Source organism: Notolepis coatsorum, assembly GCF_963971535.1.
Source record: "Notolepis coatsorum genome assembly, chromosome: 9".
NCBI classification, from domain to species: domain Eukaryota; kingdom Metazoa; phylum Chordata; class Actinopteri; order Aulopiformes; family Paralepididae; genus Notolepis; species Notolepis coatsorum.
In genome coordinates this window covers 76,425,004-76,443,133 of record NC_140173.1, presented here as the reverse complement: position 1 = coordinate 76,443,133, position 18,130 = coordinate 76,425,004, and the positions used below count along the sequence as shown (strand labels likewise).

Sequence of the window (18,130 nt, the reverse complement as noted above, 5' to 3'; positions counted from 1 at the left end):
GTTTATAGCTTTGCTAGTTCTATTTAGAACAGGATTAATAGAATTAGGTATAATCTGACAGAGTTAGTGTGGATTTTCAAGGCAGTTCACAAACTAGTATATCCAATTCCAGATAAAATAAGCCAGCAACATGCTTGTCAAAATGTAGTCTGCCTGCTACATTACCCCCCCCACACACACACACGTTATAAAGCTAGCTAAAGAGCACGTTACCTTGAATTAATTGACATTTCGTAGTTGACTGGTTGTCGAGAATAATGGGAGTGTATACGTTAAAACTTTACAAACGATTCGATGTCAACAACACTAACCGTTGCATTCGAGTCACGAGCCTCTTAACAATGACAACTTTTGCTGGCTAGCTATATTAACTGATGCCATCTCACCCAATAAGGTCTGATGGTGGGTCTGGTCATATTATACTGTATGCCTTTATTATGTCTATGGGTTTGGTCCTCTCTGATCTCGCCAGTCGCAAAGCAGTTACCATAGTAACCATATCAACATCAACTACGGTAACTGTGAAACTCAAACAGTGCGAGCATGCGAACACGCATCACTGCAGTCTACAAGATACCGAGTGGCTAAACTAACCATTTAACCCGGTGACGTTAAATTAAAATATATAATTACTGTCCTTATTTTCCAAACGAATAGAATGCAGTTTGATTTTTTTATAGACAGCCGTCTCCCTGACGACAGGAGATGCAAGACGTATAGTCTTTAAATTAATAATAATCACATTAACCCTTTCAAATGTCTATCACATTGGGATTTTGAGAAAATGTTACCGATGATGTCACTATAATGACTGCAGATCGGTAAAAGAGCGGTGAGGTGGGGAAAAACGTGCACCCGAAAGTACTTTAAATAGCCACAGAACAGCAACAGGAACAAATCACATGAGAAATACCCCCCCCCCCCTTCTTGGTGTGGCACCAGTGCACCACCCACCCATATTCGATTTAGATTCGCAATGTCTGAATTCACTGAGGTAATACAGACTGTGGTGCCACTTCCTCCAGTAGTGAGTTAGGCGAATGAAAACCTGAGTAAGTGCGGGTTCTCCTAGGAGTCCTAGCCCCTTTCGTGACTGAATCCACAGTCACTTGCTCCTCAATGGGAAACCAACCTAGATTTACCCTTAAGGACTTGTTCTGGCCGAACCGTTCGTTATACAAGTATCACAGAGACATTTCAAATGTACTCACAGTTGCACGAGGGTTTCGGACAGAGATATGGGATGGTTTGAAAGCTCGGCGTTGCTAATAAATATTTCTAATCATTTTTATAAACTGCTCAAAACGACATTATTTCCGGCGTTGGGTGCCTGGTGCGCCTGCGCTGTGATCACCCAACGCCGGAAATAATGCCGTTTTGAGCATTATTTAAAATGTTTATTAGCAACGCCGAGCTTTCAAACCATCCCGTATCTCTGTCCGAAACCCTCGCGCAACTGTGAGTACCTTTGAAATGTCTGTGATACTTGTGTAACGAACGGTTCGGCCAGAACCAGTCCTTCAGGGTAAATCTAGGTTGGTTTCCCATTGAGGAGCAAGTGACTGTGGATTCACTCGGTGCATCACAGTCACGAAAGGGGCTAGGGTTCTCCTAACGTTAGCTCGATACTAGGCTGTTCTTGAATCTCGACATGCATGCATGACACAGTACGAGCTGCGACGACCACAGTCACTGATAACTGTCACACACTACTGTCCTGTAAACACAAGTCGGCTGGTTGGATACGGAGGAGAATAGAACATCACGCCGCCGAGTGGGTTTTTCGCGAGCTATTATGATCTTAATCTAAACAATATTTAATTCACTATAGATTCGCTTCGTGTTTTGCTGGTTCTCACAGAGGCGAGTGCTTATGATATAAATGATATAAATGTGAGACAAATCATAATGAATGCGAGGAGGGAGCGATCATGCATTTGATCCGCGCGTCCAACAACAACAACACAGAGCTGTAGTTTTTCTTTTTCTTTTTTTTCTTTTCTTTTCTTCTTCCAAGAGGCAAGGAATGCAATCTGAGTTATTATCAATGTTTCACTGGGGCAAGTGGAAGAAGAGGATGGGGGCCAATAGTTCTTCGAAGAGACCGGTGTTCGATGAAAAGGAAGATGGTAAGTTAAGATACGTGGAGATGACTACTGTGACCAGATTTTAAGTTAATTTTGATATTGTCAATGTGATGTGAAATGAACAAGCCATGTGCAGCGATCATCAAATTGCACGATTATTGGGTATAAGTTATTTTCGGGCAAGGAGCGCAACACATTATGGTTTATCCTGCCATATGGCTGTGTTACTACATTTTCTCGAGAAGAAAATATAGGGGGAAACGAAACATGAATGGCCTTGCCAGTCGGAGCTTGATGTATGGTAGAGGTTGAGGGGTGTGACGCCCAACTTTCTGACAGGCAGGATTGCTGACAGTTTTGTGATGCACTGTGTAGGCTACTTTGATGATGGTAAACAAATGTAAGCCTTAACGTTATTCATATACAGCTGGAATAAATGTACAATCACACCACATTAACAGCATACAAGTAGCCTAACTAGAATAAACTATGGACACAGAGAGTGTTACAAAAATGTAGATTAATTGCATCCTTAATACAGAAGCTACTATGAGAGCAAATGGTGCTCAAACTGGAAGAAAAATATCCCCATTCTTGCATGCATGATTAAACGTTTAGCGCTTTGAAATATGAGTAGTTGAGTTAATTGCATAATTAAGACAAGATTAGTGGCATGCATGAAAGTAATGCTAAATGAGGATAGTTGTCAGTGTATGGAAAATAAGCTTATTGGATGTGTACCAAATATGCATATCACTGAATCGTGAATGCTCCCTAATTGACAAAAAAATGCCAATGTTGCCAGATAGGCTATCTCAAATGACAGATGAGCTGCCCAAGTTACAGTGAAAACTTCTGTAAATTAGGTCACTTCACTGCAGAATTGTGGTCATATGACTGGTATGTGTGCGTATGCATGTGTGTATATGCTTTGTCTGTGTTGTGTGCGTTGTAGTGGTGACAATATGGGATTTTCATTTACCATTGGCGATGCCTGATATATAATGCTGATATGTTTTTTTGCATCCAATAAAATACAACAATTTGATAATAACTAGAATGGGTGCTCACTGTAGCTCATATGTCTGTGGCATGCTATAGTTGGAATTGGTAATAAATATTATTATTTCCCCCCAATGAAATGAAGAACGTATGGCATGTACACATACATTTTATGTAATCTCTTACAGTGGCCTTTTCAGGATGTGCCTTTTCATTGATGATTTCAATGGTGAAGTCCTTATATGTTACGATTTGGAACAAACGGCTCATCCCTCACACATCACTGTGTATTGTATGAATTGTCAGGTCAGTCATCTCTGGCCATAAGAAGACACATTGGTATGTGATTGAATACAAAGTCATCCTGGGGCAGCTACCAACTTACATAAGTACTTTAATATGCTTTATCTTGAGCAGCAGTAACAGTAAAACCACTGCTTCTCATACCCAGCATTCTGTCAAAGCGCTACATATCAGGGAACAAGCGGCCTCATCAGCAACCGTGAATAAAGTACTAATCGACCACAGGAAAAAAGGTACATAATGTATGTTATGTTATAGCCATAAGTCATATATTTACATTTTGTATCTGCGAGGACGTTGAAATTCCTGAACTTGTTGAGTCTAGAATGTGGGGACAACGTGGTGGTCAGACAACAGACACTGAGGACAGACATCCCTGACCTGCGACCAGAGCCCTGCTGAGGAAATGGCTTTCACTGAATATGTTGCAGCAGAGATGCTGTTTTTGAGCAAAAGTCCAAAACAAACAGAGCAACGGGGTGTTGAACTAACACTCACCACTATAGACCACCCACCCACCCTGATACAAACACAGCTATACTATGATGATGATGATTAGTTTTAACGTTTAACAGTTATGGTTAAGATAGAAGGTTATGGTTAGTTTACGGTAACAGTGTGGTTCGGGTTTGGGCGAGGCTTTTAGAAAAGTGTCTCGTAATTTTGAGGTAAAGGCACTTGCCTCCCACACGAACGTCCCGGGTTAAACCTTTTTAATATGTAATATACTTAATTGTAAATACGTCAATATATGACTTATTTGTAATGTACACATTGTACATTTTCATAAATACGTTAACATATTACTAATGGCTATAAAATAATGTACAATATGTACCTTTTTCCTGCAGTCGATAAGTCGTTTATTTACATATTTGAAGTGAGATGGGACTGCAGGGGAAGCATGGGCTCAGCACACTGCTGTGTACTGCATTGTGTATGCTGAGTTAGTTTGATGCTGCTTCTCCATGACCGTCTCCGCCTGCCAGGTCTTTGGGAAACAGTATCTCTTGGCTTCTTGGAAAAGAGCATACATGGCTTACATTAGGCAGTAATGTTAGAGCAGCACTTGGCTCCAAAGATTGCAACCATAATCAAGTTGTCAGGTTGATGTCCAAATGTGTACTTTGCCAAAAGAGCTTTTTTAGCACATCTGGTTGATTGCCAGAGAAAGACTATGGAATTGCGTTGCTTTTCCCTCTCTAGCTCTTATTAGAGTTGACCATGGGTAACGAGATGAACCAACGGCATCCTTGCATCCGGAATTCCTCTGTTACACAAGAGCTTTATTCAATGAAGCTCATGCAAACACAGTTTGAGCTGACGGAGTGCTATTTAATTATGAGCCAAGCCCCAAGGCAAATGAGTACTTTCCTCTCTCCAAGACCTTATCTGAACTTGCAACAGGTCTGGTTCATCCCTTTTGAAATGAGGGTACCCGAGACTTGCACTCTACTCTTTGAATGGAAAAACCCTTGCTTTAATCCAGCATGGTGTTAGGATTAGGTATTATTGTCTGTTTCCACTTCCTTCCTTTCCTGTGTCTATCATTTCTACTGGCTGGATTCTGAGAGTGTGATGCATGTTGGTGCCTCTGAGTTAGAGGCCTAGCAAATTCAGCTTGATTGAAGACCCCTGTGAAGAAGAGAGCTGGATCTCTGGTAGAGTCAAGTGTAGGGATGGGTACCTTTCACATTTGAACCGATACCGGTACCGGTACCTGTGAATCGATACCGGTACCCAACAGTACCTTTTTTCGGTACTTTAGTCTCAAGAAATTTAATTTACCTACCTCAGTCGAAAAAAAAATATCCAAACTTCAAATAACTACAATTTCGACAGTTTTCGTCATTGCTCCGACTGCTTTGTTGTTGAATCAAGTCAAATCCTAGGTAAGCATATATTGTGCGTGTGAACGTTGACATGAAAAGAAAAAAGTAAAAAAAAAAAAAAAAAGTAAAAAAAAAAAATAATAAATTCTTTTTATTTTTATTTTATTTTTAATTTTTTTTTCGGTTTCTCACTTGATTCGATACTCGGTAGTACCGACGTGTTTCGGTTCGGTACCTCAAAAGTACCGAATTCGGTACCCATCCCTAGTCAAGTGTGTTGCTGACTCCAGGCCAGTAGAGAGAGCTGGATCTCTGGTAGAGTGTGTTGCTGACTCCAATGTATCACATTGGGGCGGAGCGGAGCTAAGTTGACAATATACTCGTTATCACCATACATAAGGCTTATATTGAAACACGTTGACACTAGGGTCCATAACTGCATTCTATAGAAGAATAAGTCTTTATTTGTTGTGTAGATGAACACATGCGAGATGAAAGACCCAAAGGAACACGCGCGTTGCGTCACCTGCTCAGCTCAGCTCTGCTCTGACTGAGAGAGGGAAAGACAGACTGCCCTGCCCTCTGCTGGCGCGTGCTGTGCACTACAACTCTCTGTGTCAGTGTAATAGAAGGAAACGCATCTGTGATTTGGCGCACAGTCTGTGACGTCACGGTATTGAAAATCATACCGACGGGATTTCGAAATACCCTGGTATACCGTAATACCGTCATACCGCCCAAGCCTAGTTTCTAGATTTGTTTCAAGAAGTTTCACCACGGCGGCTAGGTGGCGCAGTGGGCAAGACGCTCGCCACCAACGCAGGAGATGCTGGGTTCGAGCCCAGCTCTCGGCGTTGCTACCAGCTTGGCTGGTCGTTCATACTAATATAATTGGCAGTATTAGGGGGTGGGAAGCTGGTGGGTGGGGATCGGACGTTGTGGACAGCGACTCCTACAGGTCGGTTGGTGCGCCTGCGCAGTAGAATCAGGAAGCGACGAGGGCGGCGTGTCCCTCCCACGCAGACCCTCGCCGCTGAGAGATCGCGCTGTGCAGGTGAAAAGATGCGACGGCTGCCTCCTCGAGTACCGGAGGGGACACGTGATGCAAGGCTTCGTCCACATTGCAGCCGGCTTGTGGGAGGCATGGCCTAACAACGTTCGAGACAGGGGAGGGTAGAATTGGACAATACGAAATTGGGGACGGGAGAAAAATAGAAAAATTGGGAGAAAAAGTAGATAAAAAAAAGAAGTTTCACCACCTGGAGTCACATTTGGCTCATTGAAAACTTTGTTGCCAGAATTGGCTAACTGGGGCACATGTCTTAGGACAGGGGTCAGCAACCTTTACTATCAAAAGAGGCACTTTTCCCCCCTCCCACAAAATAAAATGCTCAGGGAGCCACACAACCTATTTACCCTTCAAATGAGGATAACACAGTGTATAACGTTTTATATATCCCCAAGCATACCCCACATTTAGCAAAAAAACGCCTGACAATTGCATACCCAAAGTAATTTGCAATTTATTATACTTTATACTTATAGCACACAGTTTGTTGCATTAATGGGATTATAAAGCAACAAAAAGAAAATTTTACTTTTTATTGCTGTTTTTACCTGTTATAACAAAGGAAAACCTCAAACTCTTATGAAGAGGAGAAAAAAGACTGGCTGTGTAGACCTATTTTTAAATAAAACACAGAAGAGGAGACAAAACACTGGTGTCTGTAGACCGACTTTGAAATAAAACCCTGAACTATTCAGGTATATTTGAGTCCTCCCCTTATTTGTGGAACATTTATAAAATAAAAAGTAGTCCAATTTGAAAAAAGACTACCATGTGTAGACCTACTTTGAAATAAAACACAGAAAAGGAGAAAAAACACTGGCATCTGTAGTAGACCTACTTTGAAATAAAACCCTGAACTATGCAGCTTTATTATAGAGTCCTTTCCTTATTTGTGGAAGGACATATCAGGCATACAGGTAAGCCTTTTGTTGACTAAATATCTTAGTTGATGAAATATTTTTTCATTTCAGTTTCACAGTATGACATCGACCTTCAAAATAAGAAAAAAAAGTCCCTGCAAAAAAGAATCGGGAGAGAGACATTTATGGCGGAATCCAATGCGTCTGGGAGCTATCCACGAAAGCACATTGCGCGATGAGATACCAGCGCAGACACGCCCAATATGTGTGGCTCGCGAGCAGTCTGCACTCTGCACCCCTGACAGCGCTCTTGGCAGAAATGTGTGTGTCAAAATGTAGCGCGCTGTCCAAAAAAAGAAAATAAACTAGAAATCAAGATGGAAAGCAGTAAAAAGAAACCTGCAGTTAAAACCAAGAACGGCAATGACACATGCCGTTCCTTCGAATGTGGAGAGATCTAATTCTGTATTTTAATCTGTATTTAACCTTTATCTATTCAGTGAAGACCAGTTATTCTAATTAAAGAATTTACATTATTTTGTCCCACCAAAATCTTACTGTTGTCCCCCCCCCCCCTCCATCCATTAACTCAACTGGACTGTCACTGTACTATTTATTTGCACTAGCACTATTGCACTTGGGACATTGATATTATATTATTGATATTATTATTTTGTACATGCTATATTCAGTATGTTTGTGGTGATGCTCTAAACTCAATTTCGATGTACCAACGATGACAATAAAGATTCTATTCTTTTGCACTCCTCTATACATTACGAAGTAAACGAAATACAATACAAAATGAACGGAATACTATAGAAAATAGATCTTATGAGTTATGAACAGTATCTAATTTGTTAGAGAAATATAAAGCCACGTGCCAATAGCCTTTGCAACATGTGATTTAGAATAAGGCTATAGCACTGACATTCCAAATGCTTGGTTCTGAGATGATCAATACAGTAAACATTTATTTCTGATATAGGTGCTGATCAGCAGTAATGCAATGTCATGATTATTATTATTCTGAATTTATTATGATTATTATTAAATTAAACATTAATTAATAAGAACTCCTCTCCTTCACTATAATCTAATTATGAAATCAGATAGGCCAGGGCTTTACAACTTAATAAAGAATATATATTAAATGGGATAGAAACTAAATTAAATGTATACCATATACAATGAAAGAATATAGTGCTCTAATTATATTGTGCTATATTTAATTATGTTTATATCCCATTTAATTGTATTCAATCTCTTTATTAAGTTGTAAAGCCCTGGCCTATATTTGATTTCATAGTTAGATTATATTCTAGTGAAGGAGAGGAGTTATTCTTCATTTAATAATAATAATAGCTTCGTTTTATATAGCGCCTTTCATAGAACCTAAGGTCGCTTATGGGAAGAAATAACAACTTAAAAAGTGGGAAATTAGGGGTTAAAGGCCAAGTTGAAGAGGTGGGCCCAATTTTGTTGAAATGGTCCAACTTCTCAAAATCTCAATGGCGACTGGCGAGTCTGTCTGTTTACTTGCGATTTGGGAGAAAATAACAACAACTCAATTTACATTCTAATCAAGATGTCAGCCACCCGGTAAACAGACAGACTCTCCACTGAAATATTGAGAAGTTGGACCATTTCAATAACTTCAGGCCGGGTAGACAGTAAACACGATTTGCATGTTTACAGTTTGGTAATCACATCCAAATTTGTAGTTGTTTGTTTTGCACGATTGTGGATTAGTCTGGTTTTGAGTTATGCTTGGAGTTGTCGCCGCCTAGTGTTTTCACAGGGTATTTCCTTTGTACAAAGCCCTGCCTAAAGCACGCTTGTTGTTTACTTCTATTTCCCCCAGAATGCTTTAGTATCTTGTGACGCACATCCCCTCAAGGCTGTATGAAGCAATGAAAGTATATTTGGTGAAGGATAAAGATGGATACGGAAAGATATGACTGATTACTTGCAACGGATACAGTGTTCCTAGTTTTTTTCATCTCTGTGATAGCCTCTCTAGTTTCTTTCATCTCTGCGATAGCCTCTCGGTTTCTTTCATCTCTGCGATAGCCTCTCTAGTTTCTTTCATCTCTGCGATAGCCTCTCTAGTTTCTTTCATCTCTGCGATAGCCTCTCTAGTTTCTTTCATCTCTGTGATAGCCTCTCTAGTTTCTTTCATCTTTGCGATAGCCTCTCTAGTTTCTTTCATCTCTGCGATAGCCTCTCGGTTTCCCGCACACCCTCTACAGCGCTATAGGGTGCCACCATTTGGTGTACTGACTACTATTTTCTTTCTGGTGGTAGCGAAGCCAACAAGTTCTAATAGACTTAGACATACAGCGCAAAACGAAGAAAAGGTCAGAGAGAGGAGTGCACCCTCCACGTAACGATGGACGACACAGTAAAATAATGATGCAAGACGCAAGTTTATTGAGGATTTTGTGGCTGAGTGTGCGGTGCTAGAATTATATAGAAGATGAGGAGTCTGACATACCACTTCAAAAAACAATTAAGCCTGTCTTTTCCTGATTTAAAATTAGAGCAGCCTCCATAAAAACCATTTGCCGCGGGTCTGAGCAAATACACAAATGCAGTTCTTCAGTAGATCCATGGTGAGAATATATCTGCTGTAGTTGATGAAACCGTAGATAACGGAGACCTCAGTGTGCTCAGCGGTGTGATACTGACCTTGCATTGTGATGGGTGAGTATAGTAAGGGACTTTAGTTCCATGACTGACTGACCTTACAGGATCAGTCTAGGGCTGGGCGATATGGCCTAAATATGATATCACGATATTTTCTGACCTTTCGGCGATACACGATACACATCACGATGTTTTTCTTTTTTTCCCCAAACAATTCATTATGAGGCTTACCAAGACAATTTGAGTTTGCAAGCTAACATTAAAGACTAAATAAAATACCCATGCATTTAGCATTTTTATATTATATATTAGATTTAGATTATTGGATTATTAGATTATATATTGCATATATTTAGCAATGAGATATTATATGATTTAGATATGAAATATGATTAATTGAAAATGGGGGACCCTGATGTAAACAAGACGAAAGACTTTCTCTGGTCTGCATCCCCTTAACAATTGTATGTATTGAGCTGTACTGTACCCATTCTGCAATATGTTAATAAAGTTTTAAATCAATCAATCAATCAATAAATAGCATTTTAGCATTTTTATGAAACTACTGTATATTTGTATGTCTCTAAATGTTTTGATGAATTGAAAATGGAGGACCCTTATGTAAAAAAGCCGAAAGTCTTTTTCTGGTCTTCATCCCCCAGTCCACTGTTGTTGTATTGAGCTGTACTGTATTGTACCCATTCTGCAATCGTTAATAACGTTTCCATTCATTCGATCATTCAGCCGGCAGAGTCTGCCAATTACGTCACACCGATTGAACCCGCCCTGCTGTTCTTAGCACCAATCGGCAAGCTCTATGCGTTTTTTACTTCCGCAATTGATTTTGACGAGAGCTGAGCTCAGCTCAACGACAACAACAGCTCCCTGCGGCAGACGAGTGATTACCAGCGCACCGCAGCATGACTAAACAAGCCATAATGATTTTATTGCAACGAATGTTATAATAAAAGCCTTTCCATACATCTGTCTGATTGAAAACTTTATTAACAGACCGCAGAATGGGCATGCACAACTCCGCACGGGCTGAGATATGAACAGTAACGCTTGCTATCTATGTCGTCATTGGACATTGCTATGTTTGGGTAAATACGCTAATGTTATTGAACGTGTAACTATATAACGTTAATGCCACAAAACGAATGCCTTTGTTAATAATAATTAGTAACTTTGATGCAGTAGTGTGTGTGGGGGCGGCGTTGTTCAAAAGTTTGAACGGGTGTGGACCAGATTGACGCGACACAATCCTCTTGGGCAAAACATCACGATATCCACAATACGTTAAAAAAGTGTATCGTTAATGAACTGTACCCGATATTTATATAATATCGTCATATCGCCCAGCCCTAGATCAGTCCTGGACCTCAATATAATAATAATGTAAACAAAAAAAAAAATAGGTAGAAATACATTCAATGAATTTGGCGAAAATATAAGAATTTCGGAATTTATAAAAGGGATTTCATAGGGCCCTATAACACCCATAATTATTCTGGCATAAGGAGGTTTATTTGAACAGGTTTGGTCAGAAATGAATAATTGCATTGATTCAATGTAAAATACAATGTAGCACCCTATTCACGTGTAGGTATAACTGTATCTGTTTACATGACCCTACCATGGAAATATTGGCGCCGCTAAATCTTCACTTAGTCGCACTGGTTGCGAGCGGTGGAGAAGCTTTGTATTCTTGAGCCCTGCTCTATTCATCTGAGCCCTGGGTCTGCTCCTGCTTGCCTCTACATCCCGAGCAGAGCTATTATAATTGCCTTTACCAGTTATGCAATATGTGGCTGATACTGTCATGTTTCATATTACAGTATGATCATCTGATTCCAGAGGCTGCAGTTAAACTTGTGGAGCACTTCCATCGGTTCATGCTCAAATGTAAAATTGCATCCATGCAGGGTATGAGGCGCCGATTGGGACAAAAGCCTGTCGAATACAAGACACCACCTATCCAGTAGGCTCTCTCGCGGGCCATCTGGGCCTCTCTCTAGATGCAGCACTATCGTCATCATCAGTATCATCAACTAACATTGCAAGAACAGTAGAGGAGAAAGTCCGACACATGTTTCATCCCCAGTGACTTTATTATTTTATTTAAAAGAATAATGTGGTGTACTCCCGCAATCAGATCAGTCAGCCTTTGCGCATGTTCAATGATTCTATCCCGCCTTCCCACGCAGACAGAATGTCGGGAATTACTAGAAGAATAGTAGATAGAATTCTTAACAACAACGAAATTGTTAAATAAGTTCAATAGATGCAGCACTATCGTCATCATCAGTATCATCAACTAACATTACAAGAACAGTAGAGGAGGAAGGCAGGGGAACTATGTGAGAATGCTATTCATCGACTACAGCTCAGCATTCAATACCATAGTCTAGGGCTGGGCGATATAACGATAACGATAAATATCGCGATATATTTTAATAATCGATATCGAATATCGAAATAAAAAAAAAATCAGACTTGTCTTTCTTGCCTGCAACTTAAAGTAATGGCTTTGCTTGTCCAAATGACAATACTGACCAAATTGAGATTTATTTTTCTCTTGTCCATTTATTTTGTTTGCTTTCTAATTTAAAATACAGTTTGAAACCGTCTGTACACAGCAGAACTAGACTCCAGTCACGAGTCACGGTGCACATGTGCGGTGGTTTGTCCACCAAAAAAGCGCCAAAAGATAGAAAATAAACTAGCAGAGCCAGAACTGTTCAACTCCCCTGGAGCCACAGCCAGCAGAGAAGCCGGTTTACTTTAGCTTTTAAACCAGCTGCAGCCTGAGGGGATGTAACACTAAAGATGGCGGCAATGACAAAGAATTGCTGCAAAATAAACATACATCTGTTGTTAATTTTTTATTTATTTTTTATACTTATAACAATTCGATAATTATCGATATCGAGAAATATGATAACATTATCATATCGTTATCGCGATATGATTTTTTTCCATATCGCCCAGCCCTACCATAGTCCCCTCCAAACATCAGCAAAACAAAAGAGATGATTGTGGACTTTAGGAGGTCGGGGGTCAGGGACTACAGCCCCCTCAACATCGACGGGGCACCGGTTGAGAGAGTGAACAGTTTTAAGTACCTCGGAGTCCACATATCCGAGGACTTGACATGGACCACACACATTGACAGTGTAGTCAAGAAGGCACGGCAACGCTTCTACTTCCTTAGGCACCTAAGGAAGTTCAAAGTGAGTCAGAAGATCCTTAACTCATTGACCGTCACGCTTAAGTGCGCCAGAGGGCGCTAGAGCGCCACCGCTTTAATCAATGGGAGGAGTGGGAGATTTGCGAGTGCTTAAAATATATCTTAAATTATGGCTATATGGGTCTAATACACTTGTCGGTTATCAGTGAGTTGCTTGCAGTCAACATGTACAAAACGGATTGTTTTTTCATCAGTACATTTCCATTTATACCGTTTTGAATACGAGTATAGTTTTGTGGATTTCTAGTAATTCCAGAGAAAGACGAGATAATAGCCCTTTAGTGGAATACACAAAACACGATGTAATTTTTCGGCTGATTATCGAATCTTCCTGAAATCAACGCTAGATCATAATTATTATCCTTCCTCGTGCACGCATGCAATGTTGTTTAGACCGGCGCGCCGCTCCCCCCCCCTCCTCCCACCCAATGGAAAACAGCCACACATACACACACAGATATAGCATTGATCGTAGGGCTGGGCGATATGGCCAAAAACGTTATCGCGATAAAATTATAAAATTATTTTCATATAACTCGATATCGATAATTATCGTCGATATAATGTCTGTCAAGTTTAATTAACTTATTATGCCCAGCGCCGATGGACGGGCTATTAATAGACTTGTTTTTCTGCTGCGAATGTCTCGAGTTGATGTCATCATCAGTCCGCGCACGTTAGCAGTTAGCCAGAGCGAGCAGTGTATCCCATGACAAAGTACTAAATATCCCTAAAATACTCTGTTCCGCTCCAATACATTGCAACAACGTCCACCGTATACCACACACTACTATAACGTGGCATCAGAATTCACGCCACACACATACTCGGCATGTAAATATATAAAATAGCGCCGTGCAAGCTAATTATCCTAGCCAGCCAAATGATACAATTGTGCCGTGCAAGCTAATTATCCTAGCCAGCCATATTGCCAATGTACTAAATATATCCCTAAAATACTCTGTTCCGCCCCAATACATTGCAACGACGTCCACCGTATACCACACACTACTATAACCGTGGCATCAGAATTCACGCCACACACATACTCAGCACGTAAATATATAAAATAGCGCCGTGCAAGCTAATTAGCCTAGCCAGCCTTGTTGTTGAGTCCTTCTCCTTCACTGATTGGTTGTTAGTGCGTGTGCTCATATCCAAGCTTGGAAAATCGATATATCGAAACTTTGCGACCACGTTTCATGTTTTTTTCGAGGAAATAATTTATCGCGATAGTTATCGTTATCGTTTTATCGCCCAGCCCTAATTGATCGGGTAGAAATACATATCCGATCAATGATCACATTTATATATAATGTTCTTACCTTGTATCTGATGTAATGCAAAAGAAATAATCCAATTATCTGATCGCCATTTGAAGTACTGGGCGCGGAGGTCCGTGCCACGTTCAACAGCATTGCATATGAGTAGGGGGGGGGGGCCAGCGTCGCAGATGTATCGTTGAAATCAGGTTACCTCGCCTGATTATTTAAACCACGCCTGCACGGCTTGGATCGTCCCAGAAAAAAAACTATACCATTCCCAGTGGAGTGCAATACCAGCCGGAAGGCGTAGGGGGCGGTATTTGCCCTTTTGCAAGCTCAGACCCATTCCCAACGATAACATCAGGCTGGATGGATGAAAATGAATGGATATCGCTAATAAAAGAAATAACGATTAAAACCCGACTATACTCGTGATTGGCGCTCAACGGTCTGTGAGTTAACCCGACTATCATGGGGTCTGGCGTCCAATGAGTTAAGAACTTCTACTCATGCACAATAGAGAGCATCCTGACTGGCAATATCACCTCCTGGTTTGGGAATAGCACCGCACAAGACCGTAGCAGACTACAGAGAGTGGCCCGTTCAGCCGAACGCACAATTGGAGGTGGGCTTCCCACTCTCCAAGACATTTACAACAAGCGTTGCAGGGGTAAGGCTAAGAGAATAATCAAAGACTCTAGCCACCCAAACAACTGCCTCTTTGAACTGCTGCGGTCAGGCAAGCGATACCGGAGTCTCATGGCAAGCACAGAGAGACTCAGAAGGAGCTTCTATCCCCAGGCTATCAGGATGCTCAACTAGGGCTTTCGCGGCAACCGCATCACCGCAATCCCGCGGTGTGTCAAGGCACCCGCGGATGGAGAATAGACAACCGCGACAACCGTGGTAAAAAAAAAATTATTAATTTAATTAATGAATCCAATCCACAGTGGGATCGAATCCGGCTGTGGTGCCTCCGGCTTGGCCGACCGTCCATACTAACACAATTGGCAGTGTTAGCGGGTGGGAAGCCGGCGTGGGTGGGTCCTGGTCATTGTAAACAGCGACTCCTACAGTTCGTTCGGGGCGCCTGCACAGCAAGAGAAGGATCTGGGAGAGGTAGTGTGACCTTCCACACGTTACACTCTCCCAGTGAGAGTCCGCGCTGCCAGGTGAAAAGAAGTGGTGGGCTGGCTACACATGTGTCGGAGGAAGCATGTGATAGTCTCCGCCCTCCCAGACCGACGGTAGGGGGTAGAGTCCGCAACGACCAGGAAGGGGAGTGGGAATTGGCATAACGACTAACATTGGGATGGGAGAAAAACGGAAAAAGAAGGGGGAAAAAGATCATATATAAAAAAAAAAATAAATGAATCCAATCCACTTTATTTATAGAGCACATTTAAAAACAACAAAGTTGAACAAAGTGCTGTACAAGTCCCACAACATTAAAAAAATACATACATTTAAAAAATATATATAAATATATTTTTTTAATATATACTGTACCGGTATATATATATATTTTTTTATCTCGAAGCTTCGAATTAAAATCGAATCTCGGCCCTGAAGCTTCGAATGCCAAAAAAAAATTGAAGGTCAGCTCTACTTAGTATGTAGGCCTACTGTTTGTGCACCTTTCCGAACCATATAACCTTGTTTTCCTCAGGTAATGTGAAGGGGGTGACAGTCGTAGTAACACTACTCTGAGACTGAAGGTGTCCTCAAAGAGCTCAGCGCAGCTGGACGCTGAGATAAAAAACTGAGAGGAGAAAGGTCACTCACTGTGTGTGTGTGGGTGTGTGGGTGTGGGGGGGAGGAAAGGATTATTAGGCCATGGAGAATGCAACTGATGTGAGCCCAGTAGGTTGGAGGAGATTCTGACATATAAAGTCAGCGTGTATTCTCTCCCACACCTGCAGATTATTCTGTGTTTTCCTCCCACTGACTATATTCACACGGTGGCCACTTTGCTCTTACAGTCATGCTCAGGATGGGATTCCTTTCCTGTGAATATGGTCAATTGCCTCTCATCTAAAGCCAAGCATTAGTTTGCATTTGTACTGTTACTTTGCACTCTGGTTAGATACAACTTTGTTGTACTTTACTTGTGCTGCGCAATGACAATAACATTTAATGTAATAGAATCTAATTTCCCATAGACAAAAGAAAAAGCCGCCCCCTTTCCTCGTTACTATGTGACGCTGCCATCTTTGACCACAGCTATTTGACCCAGATCACCATAGCAACGGCACTGTTCTCTGTCCTTATCAGTTGTTATGTGCTGATGGAATGCAGACACCCTGCTCGCTGCTACGACACTGACTGCTCCCTGCTCTGTTTTCACCCAGCTGATAACGGCCCTCTGCCCGGTTTGGCTGGAGACAGACATACATGCTGAAAATTATGATAATGGTATTATCCTCTTAAAGCTCATCTCTGTATCGGTTATACACCAAATGCAAATCATCGATTTCCGTAATGGATTTGATCACCTAATGAAAGCATTTGATGAAGCAAAACGGAAACCTGTGTTTGGCAGCAAAAGACGCTCTCTATTTGGCAGCGCAGTGCTCTTCTTTATGGAGGAATATGATGCAGATTTAAATGGAGGCCTACAGTACATCTAGCCCCATGACTATAGCAGAGACACCAAGGGCTCTCTCACCTAGCCATTTCCCCTAGGAAGCCTGCGTGTGAAACGGCAAGTGAATATTCACTGCGTCCGTGCGCGAGCAACCGGGAAGGAGATTAAAGAGGAAGGGAGAGGATAAAGATGTAGCCTAGTTCCCCAATCTCACAAGACAACACATGTTTGACAACATTCAGATGTTATCTCCTCTTAATTTGTAATCCTCCTCATTATCTGTGTTTGCGTGCCCGCCTCTATGCGTGTTCCAAGGTGTAGTGCTCTGTGCAGCAGGAGAATAACGGAACCGAATTCTGCCTTACATTTTAACAGCTCCCGTCTTCTGCAGAAATGCCCATTGAAACCAATTAATTAGGCTCCACTTACGCATATGGTAATCTCAGCATGAGTCATGACTGCATGTCTATACATGTTTTTATTACCGTTTGATAAAGAAAATATTAACCTACTTGACTTGCTATGCATATATTTATTCCCATCCAGAGAGAATACTGGCAACTCCCTATGTAAAGATGCTTAAGTGTTGAACAGTTAATTTAGTTAAGTTAACGACTTCAAGTAAAGACCCACCCCAAAACCTGATCTGCATACTGTATGTTTAGCTAATGAATAAATATTTGTAAACATGAACACAACCCCCTTCTCCCGCCCCCCTTCCTTCAAAACTAGAAACCCGAGTACTGAGACTTAAAGCTGGAGCAGGTTGATTAATTCATCAACTAGAATAGTTTGTCGTTTTAACCAATAGAAAAACGTCAATGCACCACGCATCGGAATTGGAATGTGTGTCAACAATGTCATTGTCAACAGGCTATTGTTATGACGCCTTGAACACTCGCGTTTCTTTCTATCTAATACCTTCTGTCAATTTTCTATCCGTTCATTGACTGATCAATGTAGCCGCAGCCTATTCATTACATACCCATACCCAAGGCCTGCAAATGGAAGCTGTAACATCTGTGCCAGTGGAGGTTGATAGTTAACCAAGTTTTATTGAGTGAGACAAAAACAAGCTTGCTACTTAATTTGTACTACTGTAGCCCCAAGCTAATGTTGAGAATAAAAGGCTGATCAGTTGTGCACAAATCTCAAATCTCAGCACCACACAGCAGCCCATTGAAAGTGGACAGCTCCATATGCACACACACACACGTACGCACGTA

General features: G+C 41.3%; 1 protein-coding gene across 2 annotated transcripts in view; it reads left to right on the top strand.

Annotated features, from left to right (window-relative positions):
* The first annotated feature begins 2,039 nt into the window (after positions 1 to 2,039).
* The window catches only part of stk32c (serine/threonine kinase 32C), a 267,164-nt gene continuing 251,073 nt past the window's right edge, over positions 2,040 to 18,130 (top strand). For both annotated transcript variants that reach the window (XM_084321547.1, XM_084321546.1), the window contains exon 1: positions 2,040 to 2,129. In XM_084321547.1, coding sequence (XP_084177673.1) covers positions 2,048 to 2,129 — 82 coding nt within the window. In that variant the 5' untranslated portion in view covers positions 2,040 to 2,047. The remainder of the gene's footprint in view (positions 2,130 to 18,130) is intronic.